Source organism: Excalfactoria chinensis, chromosome 4 (genome assembly GCF_039878825.1).
Source record: "Excalfactoria chinensis isolate bCotChi1 chromosome 4, bCotChi1.hap2, whole genome shotgun sequence".
Taxonomy (NCBI): domain Eukaryota; kingdom Metazoa; phylum Chordata; class Aves; order Galliformes; family Phasianidae; genus Excalfactoria; species Excalfactoria chinensis.
In genome coordinates this window covers 29795435-29816805 of record NC_092828.1, presented here as the reverse complement: position 1 = coordinate 29816805, position 21371 = coordinate 29795435, and the positions used below count along the sequence as shown (strand labels likewise).

General features: G+C 41.6%; 1 protein-coding gene across 3 annotated transcripts in view; it reads right to left on the bottom strand.

Annotated features, from left to right (window-relative positions):
* Positions 1 to 256: 256 nt before the first annotated feature.
* EMCN (endomucin) overlaps positions 257 to 21371 on the bottom strand; it is an 88600-nt gene continuing 67485 nt past the window's right edge. For all 3 annotated transcript variants that reach the window (XM_072335022.1, XM_072335020.1, XM_072335021.1), the window contains exons 6-12: positions 18388 to 18420; positions 15947 to 16012; positions 14537 to 14632; positions 13053 to 13077; positions 11974 to 12035; positions 3099 to 3172; positions 257 to 1946 (exon numbers count right to left, since the gene is read on the bottom strand). In XM_072335022.1, coding sequence (XP_072191123.1) covers positions 1941 to 1946; positions 3099 to 3172; positions 11974 to 12035; positions 13053 to 13077; positions 14537 to 14632; positions 15947 to 16012; positions 18388 to 18420 — 362 coding nt within the window. In that variant the 3' untranslated portion in view covers positions 257 to 1940. The remainder of the gene's footprint in view (positions 1947 to 3098; positions 3173 to 11973; positions 12036 to 13052; positions 13078 to 14536; positions 14633 to 15946; positions 16013 to 18387; positions 18421 to 21371) is intronic.

Genomic DNA, 21371 nt, shown 5'->3' with positions numbered 1-21371 from the left:
GGACAAGTACTACAGCTAATGATTTGCAGCAGGCCCTTTTCTATCCCTTCACCATTTGCAAGTAGTAGTTTTCTACACTCCTCAGCACATCTGCAGGACTTGGTCCTCCCTCGCCTGCCATGCCTGGAGCACCTGGTGCCTGGGTTCACAGCAATGTGCTTAGCTCACCCCGTGCTGCAGCAGTGCAGCGCAGTGGCCAGCTCTGGCACAGGTAATGAACTGCATTTCTGCAAAGAGAAAAAGTAGAGCCTTTTAATAAACATAATAACTTTTAATAGGAAGTTGTTTTGTCTCCTTGACACATCGTGGAGAATGATGTACTGAACAAATTTTACACGTACACAGATTTTTTGTAATGTTTCTCTGGTGTTTCCTACTGTCCTCTCAGAAGGATGCAACATGCTACAAAAATATTCTAAAATCAACATGAAAATGCACAATGATTGCTTTCTTTTTTCATTGGAAACTTCAGCAATCAAGAATCTGAGTTGGTCCAGGTGCTATCTGGTATATTTTAGGCAACCTGACCTTTCTAAAGCACAACTCTGCTCTGCGGCAACCCAAGTGATCCAGGAGCACCTGAACAGGCCATAGAAGTTCAGCTACAGCATGGAGCACCCTTGTTCATTTCTCAACTTTTACAAAACTTCATCACAGTTTCTCTTGGTGCTGCTAAGACAGAGGATTAGATCCATCACCGATGAAATAAGAGCAACAGTCAAAAGCTGGGAAATTAACACTTTATCTTTGTGCTTAAATATGAACTAACAAATCCATTCAATCTCTTGCCATACTGCTACTTAAGTTTTATCTACCCACAGAGGGAAATTGGGGGGAGAAGTTTCCTCAAAAGCATTGCATCAATGGTATCACAACACAAATTGCTGGCCTAGCTCTCAGCCTCACATTTACACCACCGTCTCCTTTCCTTTCCTCAAAACAACGATGGAGCTTCTCAGCACACTGCCAGAGCCAGCGGACTGAGGCTGAGCAGACACTCCCATTAATATAATTTTGGAACATTTACAGTTCTAGCAGAGTAGGATACATGCAGGTAGAAGCACTACTTGATATTTTTGCAGCATCAGCTCTGTACAAACTAAGTCTGTAATCATCATTTGAAACACTCCTCAAACTTCCAGCATTATTTGGTAGCCACCAGGAATCTCATGTATTACTCCTAATACAGGGTTCAGCTGCAGAATTGCTTTTCCCGCTGATCCCCACTGTGCACCTCAGCTCAGAGAAGTCATTCACAGCATGCACAATGCAGCGGCTAGCCAAGGAACAGGAAAAAATTAACTGTGTTATCTGCTACATCACAAGGACCATATTCAGCAATTCATAGAATTTCAAAAAACAAAACAAGAACACAAACATCAGTGCAAAGCATATTCTCCCCCTTCACAGGAATAAAGCACATGCTTCAGCATTTCACCCAGGAATCCCATCCTGTAAACATTTTTGACAAGTAAAGCATGTGCTTCAGTGAGGAGTCTCCAGGAAATCACTGAATTAACTTCCATTGTGGCAGTTGGCCCAGTAATGTTTCAAGGGTCAGGCCATGTTTGTATTTTGCTACATACAATTAAAAGAACCCTAAATACCGTAAGTTCAACAAAGTATGCTAACATATTCCTTCCTGTATGTGCAGAAGATTCTTGTAATAATGACTATGCAAACACGCTCTTCAACCTTCTTGAGAGTTTTCCTGCTTCTACTATATGAGGACATAATAAATACACATGATATACCAGTAATTAAGCCATCAAAAAAGCACGTCGTTCCAGAAGGGGCAGGAGGCACTTGAGGCTTAGAAGTCAAGGGCTGGTCATTAGCACAAGTGTCCTGCCTGGCAAAAAGCTTCAGTCGCTCCACAGCTCCTGTGGCACTGCAACCTTGGTGGGATGTTCCTGCACGTTGTCTTAAACCAGGCTACTTCACATCTGAAATGACAACAATATCTCAAGATTATTGTTCCAGGTAAGACTGCTCAGGAATATGACAATAAGCAGAAGCGAGCAATACAGAGTAAATCCAGCATGGAGCAGATACCAGGGACTAAATCCATCATCCAGGAGATTGCCCTGCATCCACACAGAGTCAGCTCTGGGTTTTTAGTAATGTAGTGACATTACATTCTGATGTTCTAATTCAAGGGACAGATTTCACCTATTTTATCCTCGCTGTTGGCATCAGAAAAGCTCAGTTTGGGTATTCCTTAGGGGAATGAGAACAAGCCTAAAGAGTCAAAGATGTCTCTTTGTGTTGCTGGTCAATCAGATCTCAGTGGAGGATGATGGCACCCGTTCTAGGGGACTCCATCCTGCAGTGATGGCGCAAGGCTGGGCTTCATCTGGACCCAACACAGTTGCCTCTACCCACTCCCTCCCATGGTATGCTCTGACACCTATTTTCTCAGGACATCCTTCACCTTTTCTTCCCCTTCAAAAGAAGCAACTCTATGGGAAACAGACAGGTGTGTTAGGGAAAAAAATCATGCATGAAGGAAAATGCAGCACCCATATTGTAAACAGTAGATTTCATAGCTGCTCTGATGGTCCTTGCCCTTGTACATGTACCAACGTTGTCCAACACTTGCCAGTTCTGCATGTTGGCAGTCAAGAAGTTTAAGGCAATAAAGTGTCTCAATAAGAGTACTTGCTTTTGCACAGTGGGGAACAGCTACAGCCTTGTAATGAAACCAAAGTTGCTGAATGTGTAAGTTCCCTTCCTATACGCAACTGCCTTTAAAAAAAAATCTACTTTTTGTAATTTTGTAATTACAAAAAGGAAATTTGACTAGGAGATTACAACCAAGGAATGAGCAGCTAAAGCCACGCGCTAAGTCCATAAAGGTCTACCTCTGTGTGGTGGCAGCTTCTTCAGCTGCCATTAACTTCTACAGCCTTGGTTTGCCCGGGACTCTTGTTCTGGATGGACTGTGCAGGCTGAGCTTTGTTTAAGTCATTGCTCACTTTGTTTTTTATTTTTAACCCTTTTGTTTAGTTATATGGCACTGTACCAAGACCAACAAGTGTTACCCAGACTAACAGGTACTAATATTACAGGACTTGAGACAAAAGTAAGAAACTTACATATTTATTGCTGAAGTTTGAAGAGGAATCATCACATTGTCGAGTTTTATTCTTCCCCTGAGATGAATTCTCCCCTAAAAAATAGAAAATATGTTTTGCATCAGTTAAACATACAGGGAGAAGACTAATGAGTCCAGCAGCAGCACATCACTGGCCACTACATACACTAGCCTGTCTCCTTGTTGGGCTTAGGTCTAACAAGAGTTGTCACACAGTAGATCCTCACTGCTTCCTGGGTGTCATAGAGTGTATTCTCTCTACAGTATGGTCTCAATGGTGCGTTACTACCACAATAAACTTCACTGACAAGCTCTGAATATTGTTCAGCAATAACGTGATGGAATGTACTGCTAAATTAGTGCTTCAGAAGTTCTGATGGTGTTAAATTTCAATTATAAAGGCCTTTAGCAACTGCTTCAATAATTCATATGAAATTTTAAGAGAATGGGAAAGTATAAGTTTCTGGTAGAAAGAAAAAAGAAACATTTGGACAAGATTGATGTATTTTACCATGAGGAAGATAATATTCACTAATTGTAATAACTATCAATAATGTACTATCGGTTGCACTCTCAGGTGCTTGCTGTGCTGGGCTTTGAGGCAGTCTTTCATGAAAGGCACATACTTTGCACATTGGGAAGGCAATGTGTCTAAGGACACGTCCCCAGATATGTCTCCCGATTGTTGTCAATAGGCTTTGGATCAGAGCATAAATTGAGTGAGTCCCATGCTGCTGCAGAGTCTGTCTGGATTTTCTGGTGCTAAACACATAAGCTCAAGGGCAGAGTGAGCTGCCATCAACTATTGCTGTGGTCAGCATCTCCCTGTACTGTCAGTGACTGTCTAATGGGAGGCTCTGGGATTGCAAATGTGTCTGAAGGCATTTGCATTATGGTGTCTACAATAATTAGTGCCAGTGAACCACTTGGTGATGAAGACAGAATGATGATGCACTGAGGAGGAAATAATCACTTAGATGTTCCCTTATTGGGAGTAACACAGGTAACAAACATTTTTAGGTATGTGACTGCAGTATGCCTTGAGACCACACAGAAAGGCATCTAGGCCAGTATTGGAGCTTAATGGCTCAGTGCCTTAATACTGCGCTTAATATCCAGCTGCATCACAAAGAGAAAATTAAGAACAACATTCAGGTTAGTTGCAAGTGGGAAGACATTTTTATTGATCTCAAAATAGCTGTAAGTGACAGAAATAAATTCCAAGACTGATGAAAACCGAACTTGCCACCAAAACCATCGCTCACTGAAGACAGTGGATTAGACCTTATTTCCCATGAGGAAAATGAAAATCAAACATTTGTGTTCAGTGTTTTCCTAGAACAGATGATAGAACTGAACTGAACCAAAGGAGAAAATATGCAGCATGATGGCAGCGCTCAACCAGTGTAGACAGATTACCTGCATGCTTTGAAGGCTGTGATGAGAGAGAAGGGTTGTGAAAAATTCATCAGACACCAGAAACAGTGGAAAATTAGGCTGTGTTAATTTTGGGTTATGCATCTAGTGAAGGGCAACACACACAAACTCTAGTGTTGCAAACTGAATGGAAAGTATCAAGAGAGACTTGAACCGCCAGCTTCTCCCAGTATTGAGAAACAGCATCTTGTATCTACTGTCACTTGATTCAATTTTATATGTATTATGGCAATAACTCACTTGTGGTAAGGCATTGGAAGAACATGTTGACTAAAGAAGCTGGGTGTGTTCAGGACCAGGCTGGATGGGGCCCTGGTCTAAGTGGGAGGAGTCCCTGCCCACAGCAGATGGTTGGAACTCTTAGATGGTCTACAGGGTCCCTTCCAAGCCAAGCCACTCTATGATACTATGATTAGAGGTTGAAAGATCACTGCGTATGTGTCTGTTCTGCTAAGTCAACAGTTAACTAGGAGATGAAGGGACCCAGAAGCAACTGGCCTGTACAGTGACCAAACGGTGTTGGCTGGGGAGCTATGACTGCAACGCGACCCAAGTTACCTGCAGTCTTGCCTTGACTGTGGGGCTTCTCCTGCTGGAGGAGGAGCTGTGAGCTCAGAGAGGTTGGCAGAGGGCAGGGAGAAGCCAACCTCAAATATATCCCGCGCTTCTACAAAAACTGAAAGACATGATGCACAGGTTGAGAAAGAAGCCTCTGACAGAATATTTGGAAAATGAAATTAGACTGATACCAACATGTAGGTTTTTGTGGGCAGGTAATCAGTGTATCCTTCTATCAAACCTTTTACTCTCATCCTCCAGTGTTGCATCTGCTTGTTGATTATTGTCTGAAACTAGACTGTAAACACAAAGACACAGGCACTGTGAAGTCTTTAAACATCAGTGTAATACAACTGTTCTGTCTAGAACTGTAGTTAAACTGCCTAGCTTATTGCCACAGGATGCTGTAGATGCCAAAGGGGAAAGGACAAATTAATGGAAGTAAAAATCACCAAGTACTATTAGACATACAACCTCTGTTTCAAGAGTGCTACAAGGGTGAAACGGAGGATGCACCCACGTGCCTCTGCTCTGTTTTTCATCTTTTCTAGACATCTTGTGCCAGCTCTTGTCAGAAATGGGGGCTGCATATGCACAGCCTCCTATGATAGCATCCACAGGATACTTCCTCTGGAGAGACCCAGCAGTAGATTCCCAGTAGCTGCTAGGCTCAGCCCTGGGCACAAGAGGATGCACTCTGCACGTGTCCTACTCCAAGGAGTCTTCTCTTCAACAGAAGGGGGGAAGAGTGACTAGGAATTGTTTTGGTCGTTGTAGCTTCTGACTCTTCAGTGTATTTGTTCTGAGTGCATGGGAAGTAGACACTATAGTACTACTGTCTAATGGATACTGAGGTCTCTGTGAAGCTCAAGGTTTAACCAGGAAAGCAAAGCAAAAACACTCCGATGAAAACGTGAGGCTTTCTGATGGATTTCACTTGTGCAGTATTTGGTATTGTTTTTGGTTTGTTGTTATTTTTATTCTAACAAGCACATTCATTTCTGACTATGTTGCGTCCTGATCCTAGTGTATGTGATTAACGAGTGGGTGTATAGTCAGATGAAATTATAGATTGTATAAGATCAGTTTTGAAACTCTGAAGCAAACATTTCTTTGTTTCACTTTTGCAGCAGGCTGTTATACTAATCTCTCTTTCTTTTTCTTTTTCTTTTTCTTTTTCTTTTTCTTTTTCTTTTTCTTTTTCTTTTTCTTTTTCTTTTTCTTTTTCTTTTTCTTTTTCTTTTTCTTTTTCTTTTTCTTTTTCTTTTTCTTTTTCTTTTTCTTTTTCCTTTTCTTTTCCTTTTTCTTTTTCTTTTTTTTCTTATTTGATTCAGAATCTGAATATATTGTCATGAATATAGAAAGACTCTGACCTGGGCAAAGCCAACTCTGACTTTTGTGGGAAGGCTGGAAGAAAAGAAGGATATAAAAAATAGGCTTTGACATAAAAAATAAGTTGTACTGCATCTCAGATTACACTCTGTCTAAGAAAGAAATGACTTGCACTGCTATTTCACTATAATATCTGCTGCTGAGAAATCTCTCATGAGTGGCAATCTGTGTCGAAGCAAAGAATTAAATAAAGCATTCTGAAGAAAAGACAATTGAAGAGACTTATTTTTTCATAAAATCTGAAACTACAGCTGCAGACCCAGTAACAAGGATGCTTGTCTTGGCCATGCAGAGATGCGACCAGTGATACAGGAGGGTATTGCTGAATGGGACCCATTGCCCCGCTGCGCCCATGAACCCCAGCACTACTTGCAAACTCCCTCAGCAGGACTGAGGAACATCTCAGAAAGCACCGTGGAAAGCCAGCAAATGCTTTACAGACACATCATCACATCCTCAGCAGCCTCTGATTGTAAGGCTGCTTGGAAAAACCTTGCAAATTGCATAGCTCAGAAACTGAGTTAGAAGTGCAACCACAGATGGAGTTCACAATATTTAACATTTTTGACTGTAGTTTTGTCCCAGATTCTCAGCTGGAATGTGTGCATCCAGAGCTTTGTGGTGTGAGTAAACATACACTGAATCAAGCCATGAGAAGCAAAAAGCTAGAAACGTTTATTCTTCTGCATCTATAATGAAAGAAACTACAACTTCAGGTCATTATACAGTACAAGGTTTAAAATGTCAAGTATGAGAACATAAGAAGGAAAGGGAAGCAGGTACTTGCTCTAACTCTTTGATGGTGGAGGACAGTTTTCTACGAAGCAACTTCTAGGTTTTCTACCTGCTGGGGAAAAAAGATGGGAATACTACTCACAAAAGGTAAAATAAATAAACAAAATCATATCCCCACATTAGAAGGAACATCAGCTCTTACCTCTCACAGCATGCAGCATACCGGCAAGCTGCTCTCTGCTGACCTGCTCTGCTTATCTGGCAAGGGAGAGGAGGTTGCAAGGGAAGCTTCAGTGACAGAGACACAGCTGGATGTGTGCACCTGGCTCCTAGATGAAATGAGTGAGACATGAAACTACCAGCAGATGTGGAGAAACCCCGTGGTGGGGTCATGTTCTACACAGCCCAACTGCCTCTGACAGAAGCAAGCTTGCCTGGGTTGAGCCCCTAATAAGGCAAAACCAAAAATTTCTTACCTCCTTAAAAGTCATGGTCCGTGCTTGGATGTGCTCAGCGTAAGAGAAACTGAAGAGGAATAATCTTCTGCAACAGCTCCAGATTCGTCCCATTATACTACAGTCAAACGAATGATTTGATGTATGAAACAGCATAATTAAACATTGTCGGCATTGGGAAATTTATGGAAAACAATGATGAAATTGCCATCATTCAGCCTCATCATCTCGGAAGACCACAGGATTTTCCAGCTCCAAACCCCAACAACACAGTGGGATGATGCTGAACTTTGTGCATATTTCCATGGCCAAAGCAATTTCTCGTGCTGAACAAGAACGGGGTTTTTTAATTTGTTCTTTGATGATTTCAGTGCTTAGTCACCATCCGCTGCAATGGCAGGTTAGGAAGCAGTAGCTTTTGGAAGAGGTGCTGATCACACGGGAATGTTAGTTGATCTACATCCTCAGTTCATTCTATTTTGCACAGCACTTCCATCACAGTGCACCTATGCAGACTGATTGCCTTCTCCAGAGGGATTACAATAAGCTAAAGGTCTTTTGCGTGTGTCAGGCCAGGCCTCTTCTCAAACATCCATGGTTTCCTGGATCATTTTCTCAGCTTCACAGTTGGTGTCTTGGGAAGCCTTGGTGCTTCTAAGAACACTTCACCAAAATATAAGCTACATCAGCTTTGGCACACTTTTAATATCCTTTCAGAACATTCAACACAGAACAGACAACACCTCTGAAAACCAGGAAAGCCATGCCCTTCCCTGCTATCGCCAACAGGCACACATGGATTAGGAAATGCCCTAACGGATCACCTTATGCTAAGGCACCAGGGTGACACTTAACAACTCCAAAATATCATCACCTGCCACATTCCTGTGAGACCAAATACTGAAAAATGAACCTGTGGACTGCCCCTAATACATTTTAGAATGGGTACTCCAAGTGAAGGACAGAAAATGAACATGCCAAATCATTACTCAGGTATCAATATGTGGAATACCGATGACCATAAAACCATGACACTATCACACATCATTCATATATATGGAAAAGCCTTATTCCAGTTTCTATTCCTCAGCCTTTCTTTTACTAAAGAACTTCTGCCCCCCACCATTTTTTTGTGATCAATATCTATGCTGGTTTTCAGTGAAATATGCAAAAACTATCGCAGTAAAAGCAAGGAATACTTCCAAGATAGGCATTACTTTATCACTAACACCACTTATGATGGTACTGAGCTCTTAGTCATCACATAAAATTCTTCATCTTATATTCACAGTAATATTTCTACCACTTGCAGGTCTGTGGGCTACATCGAATCCCAAATAATAAATACTTTTGCAGGTAGATTTTCTTGGAGTTCTGAATTGTGTAAGATAATTTATTTTCCCTAGGAAGAGCTGACCTATATTTGCCTATATACTCAACAGGGAATGACCGTAGTAAGTCCTGTGCTTGCACATTAGTGCAAAACTTTCAAAACAATTCAGTATCTTAAGCATTTATATCCAGGCTGAGTTTTCATGTAAGTTGCATGTACAGTCACTTATCTTGCATCAAGTGCTGCAGTTTACTACGAAACGTGCATGAAAAATTCAAAGTGTTTGGTTTTGTCTCCTTGGCTTTTGCTTTAGATTTCTTCTCACTGAGTAGTGCCTTAGAGCTCATAGCCATTAGGAAGTCATCCTTCTAGCAAGAGTTTTTAAAAATAAGAGTGATAAAGTTCACTATTACCTAGTGTCCCTGATGATATTGCTCCATTAAAATACATTTAACACTTCTTTTCCTGTATTCTTTCACAATAATTGTAGGTTTTTGAAAAAATATTCTTGATTAAATTTAATTCATCTATGCTTCTGAAAAAGGAGCCCTTCTTTTTCTTTTAAAGTATGAAATTAGGTTCTGACAGATTTCTAAATAGGATTCGTCAGTAGTCAATGGAACTCTTGAGATCAGCTAAGTCCAAATCAAGATACATGTCCAAGACAGATAGGATAAATAGCCTTTTGGTCACGTATCTCACATATCTAGGTGACTGTGACAACTGGCTCAGTTGTTTAGATGTAGAAAATAAGACAAGACTAAACTCACCACAAGCTTTGATCAGGACATGGCCTGCACATCACCGACACAGGGTTTTTCTAGGTTACCTCTCTGATAGGAATTCCTGGTTGTATACTTACATGTTTTGTATATAAGATTTTTTCTAAACATTTTTGTAACGATTTCACAGCCACAAAATCTTCTGTTTGTAAGAATAGAAGTAAACATTTCAAAATATAAATCATAATAAAACCTCATTTGAGTATATGTGAAAGCAGAACTTTGTTACACACATGCTCATGTTCAGGTGACTGGACAGCCTACTGACAGCAGGAAGATGTTAAGGGTCTGGATGTAAGCCTGAGGCTTTTTCTGAGAGATTTCTCCTATTAGTCAAAATGTTTTATAATTTGGTTTGCACATGCAACCAGAGGCTGCTATAATATGCTTACTGAACAGTTGAATTCCCCCTTCAGTTGACCTGGCTCTTACTCATCTAGAAAGGAAAACAAATGTGTAGAGAAGTGATTGTTTCAGAAGTTGTAAGAGAGATCATAGATCAAATGAGTCAGGCTTTTCCATGCTTTTCTGTGCCTGTACAAGACGTGTTTGCTTTAACCCTGATTTTTTAACAAAGCAAGTTTACATGGGCAGGCACCCCAACATATTTGATAATATCTGTATGAGTGAGAAATGTTTCCAGAAGGAAACAGGCCTCTCTTTCTGAGTGTTTTTAATTTTGGAAGTTGAGCGTTTTTCCAAAGCTGGGAAAAAGCAGGACTTCAGTTTCAGTGAACAGATGTAATTTTGAAACCTGTAAAGCTGTTAGAATTCAAGAGAAAGTGGTAGCTGTTTTAAATATGAATTGTATTAATGAGAAGAGGGCAAGAATCTTGTCTGGTAAGTGGCTATGACTCATACCTTCCAATTATAACATGCATACATCACACTTCAGTAAAGAAGAAAATCAAGCATCCTCTGGATGGAAGAAATTCAGACACTTGGTAAGTCAGCAGCTGCTTAACAGCATCAGACCTCATCTTGTGAAGAACAATGTGCCTGGGTCCTGCCTCATTTACACTCTGCAAAACACAAGGACTGCTGCTGCTGCTGAAGTTACTTTCTTGTTGAAAGTGGTATGAGGGCAGAATCAGTCAAAAAACGTCTACAAAGCCCAGCCTCAGACTTCACTCAGCTTTTGGAAAGAATGTTATGATTTTAATGTGAACATGCCCACAGCTCCATACTCCTTAAAACAGAACAACATCCATTCTAAAAGACATATACTGTAAAAATACATTATTTCCAGGATCACAAGGCTGAATTGCAGTTGCTTAAGTATCAGAGCTTTATTTACATTTGTGTTACAGGGCATTTCTCATCAAGGATTTAGAAGAAGAGGAAAGCAGCTATTGGGAAACCTCTGAAATGTCACTGGGGGAAGAAGAAACCTTAAAAAGTTGGATAAAGTAAGAGTGTTGTTCCTCTCTACTTCAGTAGTGAGGGTGGGAACAAAAGTAGGACGATGCAGCTGACAAAGTGAGTTGCCATATGTTTAACAGTAAGAAGAACATGAGACGTTCATTTTTTCTTTAATTATTATTATTATTATTATTATTATTATTAATAGCTGGGAATCAGATTAGATCAAATTTTGTTCCAGCTCAGTGCTATTTTGTGCTACTCTGCTCCTGTAGAACCTATAGTTGCCTCCATCTCTTGCTTGTATCGGTGAGATTTTCATTTCTTTTTTGTACATTAACTGTAACCTTTACTCCTTCCAGCTTCTATTACACACACATTTTGAAACAAACTGGATCAGTGAAGCACAGGAGAGAGTAGGACAAGACTAGAATTTTATGAGAAGAGTAGGATTTTGAATATATAGGCTGACTGCATGCAAAGCTGCAGCACTTATTCCCAAACCTTTTGGCTACTGGAATATTATCATTGGATAAATATCCTTGTCTACCCAAACCTAACTGATAAACATCACTACCTTAGTTACCCCTGAACATGCCTAGCTGTAGATCACTTACCACTGAAGAGATAAAAAATGATCTTCCCTACAGTAGTTGTATTTCACACTTCCAGACACTGACACTGCACACAATGTAGCTGTGCTGCAGATCTACAAGCTCCTATTTGGCTGCTTTGCAGTGACTTTAACCTGAGAGGAAGTGAGGATGGTTTTGCTGTTGGAAATGACATCCCCAAACACACTGACACAGAAGAATCACTCACCAGTTTCAGCAGAAGTTGTCTTCACAGACAGAAGTTTTACACCTTCTTTATCTGACTGGGCCCTGTTGGTGACAGAAGACATGAGGCACAGTGAGCATACAGCTCTGGCACACGGCTCAGTTTAATACTACTCTAAGGTCATGGTCTGGAGGCTTGAGATGGGTTGTAAAGGGTGCCGTGCATGAGTCTTATTGATGGCAAATACCATACATCAGTGGCTCTGAAAAGACTCCTCTCTTAAAATGCGATAGATCAGCTCACACAACTCCAGGCTCAATTCAGTGCTCCACAGAAGAAATACATCCATTGGAAGAGAAAGAGATATCCTCTTTCTTGACCAACACAGGGCTTATAGCTGTGTCAGATTGCAAGAAGGAGCACCTTATATTTCAGGAAAATAGGGGGTAGCAAGTAAACCACCTGTCCAAATGGTTTTGGTCATACAAAACCACATCCAGACCTAATGGCCTTTGGTATGTATCTTCCTTCATTTCACTATCCTTCTTATTCCAATATTATTTTCAGAGAATCACAGAATGTCAGGGATTGGAAAAGATCACCCAGTCCAATCCCCCTGCTGGAGCAGGAACACCTAGATTAGGCCACTCAGCAGCGTATCCAGGTGGGTTTTGAAAGTCTCCAGAGAATGAGACTCCATGACCTCTCTGGGTATTTTAACAGAGGCTGTGCAAATAGGCAGGTGGAGAGAAGATGGGACAGAAGAATATGTAATGATATAATAAAGAATAAAAGGAGAGAGAGAGAGAAAATAAAAAGGAAAGGGAAGGAGAAGGGGGAGAAAGTAAGTGGGCACGGCATAAGGCATTTATCCTTCTCAAAAGGATCCCTTTCAAGACAGTTGCATGTCTCTGTCTATGTCATCATGGATGTCTGCTATCATGCATACAGGTGTACAATAACTGCAAGAGTGTTGCTTTCAGAAACATCTTTCTCTTTAGTTAGCAATTGCTTGTTATGTTTAAGCAGAGAAAGATGAGAAAATGACATGCAGAATTTGCTGCATTCACAAGTGTCCTACAAGAGGTCTCATAGCAATGCAAAGTAAAAATTTGACCTACTGTTCTGTGCCGTTCTCTTGTCTGTCTGCAAAAAGGAACAGAGTTAGAGTCATTTGAGCTCAGCTAAGCAAAACATTTAGACACAGCTATTGCTGCTGCTAGCAGGAGGCTTAGTTGTGATTTTGCAGGATTAATTAAGTATGTTAAGACATCCAAACTGGATGGTAACTGTCAGTCTTCTAACTCATCCTCCCAAAAGATCACTGTGCTGACAGTGGTTCTTGAGCATGAAACAACTCATCCAGAAGGCAGGGGGGGGGACACAAAACAGCCTGTGTACTGCAGAGGGATTTGCCCAACTAGCAACATGGCCTGTCATCTCAGTCAGTGAGGAAGGGGCTACTCTCCAGAATGAAACATCCACCAAACCTGTTCCTGTTTTCTTCTTACACCCAAATGTGGGCAGATGGATGTGGTGGGGCAACCTAGGGTACACAGAGCTAGCTCCCATACACAGATGGACGGCAGGTCACTGTCACTGCCTCCTCTTGTTTTCAAGTTACTTTGCCAGTACTGTGAGCATTGGCATTTGTGTGTGGGGAGGCTGGCAAGAAAACAAACTTCACCTAATGTCTTTACCCTGAAAATGCAGTAATTTCCGAAACAGGCAGCACACCTTCTGCGTTTTGTTTTGTTCTGACTTCCATGCCATTGGCTAAGTTGGTTACAACGCAGTTTGCCTTGCTCTACAGTTTCCACACCCCGCTATGATTTTGTATACCAAGCCCCAGTGATTTCACTGCTGAGGCTCTGCACAGAGCTCCTAACTCATGCCAACTCACAGTCAGGACTCAGATATGTTTGGTTGTTTTTTCACTTAATGGAAAATTGCACTCTCCTGTGGCCAGCTTTGGCAACTCTCTGAAATACCTGGTGAATGAGATCTAATGGAATTACATCCTCATTACCTTAAGTATTTCATGGACAGCAGTGAAATTTATACTGGTTTTAGCTGATACGTCAAAAGCAACTATTTCTGGAAGTGCTGTTTGCTCAGCGGTTGTACCCATGCATACATTGTACCAAAAAAATTCTACTCATGCATCAGGTATTTTCTAAAAGAAAGCAATGATGTTTCTTTGCTTTTATTTGGAACAGGGATGAAATGAGCATCAAGTGATTGTGCTGAACAGCATCTCCAAACTTATTTTCACCCTCTTTTTTTCTATCCAATTGACTGATCACATTAGCACAGCTGTTTTTTAGCTCTTTGCAGCTGCAAAAGGCCAAACAAAAATCTTTATCGCATTATATATTCTCAAAAAAGATCACAGATATTTTTGCTCCCTCTGTTCTTCCTACTGATTTTGATAATGAAGCGCTGCTTTCCCACTTCAGGTAAAATACTCTTGAAATACAAGATTTCCTGTCAGACTACTGCAGTATCTCTAGTTACAGTAATCTCAAAAGCCTCCAGAGACATTTTAATAATAAGCACACTGATATTTTTTCTTCCCTTTGCTCAGAATAGGTCAACCAAATACCTGGAGTTTTCTTGTGGCACACTCTGTACAAGGCCACCAGCGAGAAGGCAGAGAGTGTAATGACAATCAAGGCAATGACAACGGGCAGGATAACGCCTGCAAGAGAGGCAAAACAGCAGAACATCATTTCAATCACTTATTTACCTCTGCCCAGGCACTTGTGTACCATGGCGAGAGGCTCCTGGCCCCAGCCCCCACACCCCATGGTGATGCCTTCACCCAGGCTTCAGCACCTGCCCCAGTGGGACCTGTGTAATTCTAATCAATGGCTGCCTGCAAGGTTTGCTCCTGGCATTGGTGATCTTAAAGGTTTATAAAAACTGCCCCATTGCAGAAAACAATTTTTTATACTTGAATTTTTTTTTTTTGTTTTTGAAGAAAGACTCATCTGAAATTCAGTGACTAAAGCGGTTATTTCCCTTTTAGCACTGAAAACCCAGAAAGATACCAAGGAATTACATAATTCAGTAACATTCCCCGCAGCACTTACAACTATGGATATAAAATGCAAGTTCTTCTTTTTAAATGAGGTCGTTTCTTCCCTTTTATTATTTCCCACCATCTGCCATTTCCTGACGGGTATTTCCCAGCCAAGAAGCAAAAAGGAAAGAATTATGTCATGAAGAGAAGCTTTCCTGGGGAAACATCCAAGCCCAGCTTCTCTCCATTTATCTTTTTTTGCTGGCAGCAGTCAACCACGTTTGGGTTTAGCCCCACGTCAGTGAGGCTGCAGAGCCTTGGCATCTTCCCTCCTGCCGGCCCCATATTTTGATATGGCATCTTCACTGATTCTTTATGCAATTAATGTTTAATATTCATATAAATGTGCATCTCCAGAACCAGAGGGAGAACTGAGAGATGAGTTCAGAGCAGAAATACATCAAACGTATTATGCTGAGCTAGTGCTTTGGGTAGGAAATAGCAGATCTGCAGTTATACTCTCGCCCCAGAGACATGCAATTTAAAAATAAAAATTAAGTAACATGCACCATGCAAACAGCAACTGCTTGAGCAATTCACAGAGGACTCTCTCCTATCCCTTCTCTCCCCACTCACTGTCCCATGACACTACGGACAACATATTCACATAACATATTCATAACAATATATTAATATAACAAGTATTCATAATGGCATGTAAATTATATTTTCACATTTCCATTTCTCTTTTCTTACAGGGTATGACTCCACTCACTTTGACTTCAGTCCTCGGGAATAATCATTCTGCTTTCCAGTGGGAGAGGTGTCAACTTGCTAAGCTGAGTTAAATTGGGTTTGCAAGAGGGTCTATGGCCTGGTACAGACAAATAACTCTGCCTGATTTGTTTCTTTGTGACTCCAACCACTCATCTAGAGCCACGCTCATCTACTGAAAAGTGAGAAGATGGACAACAAAGTAATGAAACTCACTAGAGTAATGGATAGTATCCTCCAACACTTTCGTTTTTTCAGAACTGTTTCCAGTACTGCCAGAACCTAGATTTGCAGAAGAAATATTATATCAACATATAAGTACCAGAATTTCTCCAGACAACTTCCCCCACATCCCAGAAAAATTACCTTCCCCACACAACTTTGACATCGGCAGTTCTGGAGCCACGACGTGCTCCACAGCTATAAGTCTCCTAAATAGCACCTGGATAATTTAGCATGAGGCATGGAAAAGCTTTAGGACAAACCCACAATTTGTATGGACTGTCATACAGCTGTATTCTCTGGGATCATCTGCTTGCCCACTTACAGTCACTTCTTAGGGAGGTTAAGGTACTGCTCAACATCAGCAACTTCTCTTGACAAGCAAGCAAATAAGTGCGTGAAAATAAGACCTGCCCCCAAAAGATGAAGAACCAAAATATCTCACTGCTAATAATAAAAAACACAAATGGTAGGTAAGTCCAGAGAGGGGTAATACAAGTAGCTGGACATTATATTGACAGTTGAGTGTGACAAAGTGATGTGTGTGCCTGCTCTCCTACACGTGGGGAGAGCAGGGACTGTCAGAGACTCTGGGGCATTTTTAAGAGGATTGCATTTCTGCCTTTAGGTGTTAATCTGAACTGGAGTTGGGTATCAGCTATCCAAGATATCCATCAAAGTTGTAATGAAAGGCAGACAGCTTCTACTGCTCATGCATTGAAACCAGTGTGGTTCCATTGCTCTTCCAAAGGACAGAAGGGGCTCAGCTTGTTGGGTGGAGGCTATAACATTATCTGAGCCACTACAATTAACTCCTCAGTGCCATTTTGAGGACTAAACTACAATTTTGATTTGCTACGCCTCCAAATGACAGGTCTATCTGTTTTACAGAATCTTTCATGGAGGCAACATTTGTAACTCTAATCTGCTGAATCAGAGTAACCAACAGTGACTTTTGGTCCCAAGTCTGTAGGACTCCCTCTTTCTTTCCCTATTGATTTGGAACTCAGCTCCAATATGTTTAAATATTTTGGTGATGTTTTTTTTTTCTCCATTTTTCTTTTGCCCATATTCCTGTGCTCATAACATCCTGATCCACTCCAATATGTATGAGCATGTTATCTCCTGACATAAGAGGAGTAAAAAGAGAAAAGCCAGGGGCCAGCTCTTCCAGTAGAGATGCTGGTATACTGGTTTTCCCAATACCTACAAGTCAGACTATTCTAACTTAAAACACTGTGTGGATGTAGTATGGTGTCTACACAATTTAGCCCCAGTGGAGACACTTAGATACTATATGCAGGAAACTATCACTGCCTGAGACCCTTGCCCCTGAACATCCTACCATGTTTCTTTAAAGTTCTCGCTCCTGTGGTGCTGTGTGCTGAAAGGTGATAATGTGAGGAGGGAAATGTGTGCCATCATGAAGTAACAGAAGTAATAATTCTGAATTCATGATTCTGTGTGATTGCTTTGGATCTCCCAGGGAAATACCATTGTCCTTTTCACTACCCTATCTGATAGACTGCAAGATACACAGGGCAGGCAGGCAATTCTCACAGCAGTGAGTTATTCTGAGTACTGACTGAAAATGTCAGCAGAAACAAATTACATTGAGAAACGTGAAAGTGTGCCCCTGAACTTGTGCAGTACATCCTCAGGAGAAAATCTGAGGGTTCAAAGTCATTGGCTATCTTCCTACCTGTCTATCAGATGACCAGGATATGAGTAATGCAGAGAAGAAAAACCCACAGGTTAGTCTTGTAACTACATGTGGCTATCACTGAGGAAAAGCAGTACCTAAAAGGATGCACTATTGAATGAGTGAAATGGATTAAGGAATTAAAAGCATTTACTCGATTATCAACATTATCCACTAAAGTTTCCTCACAATTCAGCCCATCCCATCCACTTTCTGGAAATGGAATCTAAAAGATATTTTCCAGCTAGGGAAAGATTTGGGATCCAAATAACAATCCATTACAACAACAGACCCATCACAGTAACAGGTGGGACAGGCTACTGGTGGCAGCAGCAAGGGGTGCAGGGAGCAGCACAGAAATGATTGCTTCCTGATAAGACCAAGGGAAGGGAAATAGGTATTACAGGTTCACTGGCACATGAAGACTGCCTTATCCTGGGACCTGCTGTTTCTAACCACTGGAAGAAGAAGGAGAGCCACTGACAAGAGCTAGCTCCCTGGCCAACACCGTTTCTGTATTAATTGCCTATTGCACCATTCAGTATTCTGCTACTCTGTTTGCTTTGCATCATCTCCTGGTACCACATGGCATTCAGTTGCATTCACTGCAAAGTTATGCACTGCAGCAACATAAGCATCCCTCGTCTCCTCCTATGTACTATGCTTCATGTTCCACCTGAGATTTCACCTCCTCCTACCCTCTTCTTTTCCAAATATTTCCTTTCCCTCTTACCTGTTGGTATTGGCAGGGTGCTCACAGAAAGGTCTGAAAGAAAATGGAAAGAACAAAGATGTTATTAACTGGTTTAGAGATCCTTGCAAAAAGGAAAGCAAGGGGTGTGTTCACATTATACAAACTGGTAGACACCAATGATGAGCTTGGTAACTGGACAAGAAACTCAGACAATTCTGAATTAACTTATACACTCCCAAAAAGCATTCCTCCTACCAAAGCCAAATAAATGTCCTGGGGTGAAGAGCTGGTATTTAACTGACAAATAACTTCTGTAAGAAAATAAACTCAGATACCTAATTGTGTCACATCTTTAAGTGTTGCTATCTCTCAGTAACAGATCTTCATTATTTACCCTGGTGTTCATGGCTAGCAGACTGCTGAACAGTGGGAATGAGGTCTTAGTAGTGAAGAAGAACTGGACCCTGCTGTGCCTTGTGAGCAAAACTTAAGGTCCTGCTGCTGGCAGCAACCTTCTTTTGATTCAGAAGATTTGGGTGCAGAACACCATGTTAGCATGCTACTTGATTGTATCTAGGCTGAGGTGCGTATGCTTGAACACTACAAAGTCTATGAATCTTTCACATCCGGAGGATAGAGAAATCTCACTCCCACAGTGACTTTACTATGAATATTTCACATCTGGAGGATAGAGAAACCTCACTCCCACAGTGACTTTATTACTTTATATTAAATCTCTCTCATAATTGGTCTGAAGCCAAAAGAAGCCAGACACCTAACTCATCCTTGTCTTTGAAAACATCCATGAAGTGAAGTGGCAGCAAAACACCTCTGTGCTTGCCTGAGGCCAGCAAGGGGCATGGCCTGAGGATGCCTCTCACTGGGTTGTTGGAGCTGCCATGGAGGAACATCCCCCAGGTGCTACGTCCTCAGCAATTCCTCCTTACTTAGAGTTGTAGTTTCACAGCACCATAAAATTCCCTCCAGGCTCCTCCAGGGCTGGTTCCTGGCACATCACCCATGAAGAACATGGCTCATCCAACTCATCCTGAGAGCTCCTCAGGAGGACTTGTCCCACCATGGTCCTCCCTGTGCTTTGTAGAGACAGCTCTTGTGAGAGGAGATGCAACGTGGATTAAAGATGTTATTCTATTACTGTGAATGCTTGTTCGCAGTAGTACAGCTGCTGCTGTTTCTCATCTATTAACAGAGATCACTTGAGCCACTGGCATACAAACAATCATTTTTGCTAGTAATACATGTGGCAGAGCTTTAATGACACCTTAATTGCAAACATGCAAGAAAAGTTGAAAAGTCAAGTATTTCAAGTTAGCAATGAGAGATCTCCTTGAATATACTAAATATGGGCAATGCTAGTTAAATCCTGAGGGCACACAGTTATTGCATACTGGCTGATGAAAATTCAGGAGAGACATTTTTCCTAAGTTATTTACTATCTTGTCTGTCCATCTGCACAGTGTCACCATGCTCAGGGAGGATATCTGTGATGTCTTATTAGGGGATGTCTACTGCATGTTTGGGCAACATGAATGACAAGAGCGAAGGAAATCCTTTCAGGAAGTTAATAGCTCCCTGTCAAACAGAGGTGCACAGAAAGCCGCAGGACACCCACCTGCATCAAGGGAACATCCAAATGTGATATGATCAGTTGTTAACTGAGTCCTGCCTTTCTTACAGAGAGTGAGATCCCATGGGAAAAAAAATGTGAGCACTCAACAACATTTAAACACGCAAATATAAAACAATGTGGACGTTCATGGAGACAGGCAGAGGAGCCTGTCAAGTCTTTCAGGTAGGTCATGTCCCTGTAAGATGCCTAGTCTTACCCTCCCCATTCTGAGGGGAGCTGAACTCTCCTAAGAAAAACTCTGAAGATGTCAATGTAACATTTTCCGTAGTTCACTCTTGTAAACAAAGTGAACCATCTTGGCTGAGAAAGCAAACTTTTCTGATGGCAGAGCTGGGCGCTGTTTTCTAGGGGAGGAGGACAGAAAGGCAAGCAGCCCTTTGCCTGCTCCAGTGTTTACTGTATTCTTCTGGCCATCTGCTTGGCCCCTACCATGTCCCTGAGGCTGTGAACTGGGGGTGGGTATTCTGCATAAAAAATCCAGGAAGATTTCCAAGACTCCTCACAAGAATCGAGGTGTACAACACTGGCCGTATGGTAAGGAGGACAAAGATAAAGAGGCTGATGTATGAGTGGGTGATCTGACAATACCTGCCTGAGCAATGGCAATGTTGGTGAGGAGGCTGACAGATGGAGAGGGGCACCAGCAGCTCATCTCACCCAGAGCTCTGCTACCTGAACAGCCTGTGCGCCCTGCAGCTTGCTGCTTCTGCTTTTGGAGGGCAGCCATACGGAGCTATGCTTGCTGGCAAAACAAGTGAATAAATTTGGCTGATCGTTCAGACAGGAGACCACAAGATAAATCACAGCAAAATCGAGACTCTTAAAACACTCTCCTTGCCCTGACTGTGCTGTAGTTCTGCAATTGTGTTAGCTGAGGCTTTGTTATGCTTTCCATCTCTCTGACGCTTCCATTTGTGCCTCTCTGTGGAGAAGCTAAAGCTACAGTGAGCGGCTTCCACTTAATACCACTATCCAGCTTTTGTGTATAGTTTATGCACAGAAAGAGCCAAACCCTCCTTGTCTTACTCCTAAGGTTCTTTCTCAAAAAGACACCTCTGTGAATCAGGTAAGTAGGATTTACAATTTGAGGAGTGCAATAAAGGCATTGATAGATGCAGCAGGCTGATTCCCTTGACAGCTTATTATAATAGATTTTCTGATCTTACCAGCCTGCTGGATGAACTTAAACTCATCCCACTTTATGGATTTTTTGTTGTTCAGGTCACAGAATAAAAAGTCAACTTGCACTTCCTCAGAAGTATTTAGTCTCTGACAGATCCATTAAATCCCCACTTCTACACAAATTAAACAAAAGGAGAAAATGAAATATTAACAAGCAATCCTTTGTGGAGGTGGAGCAGGAGTAGGAGGC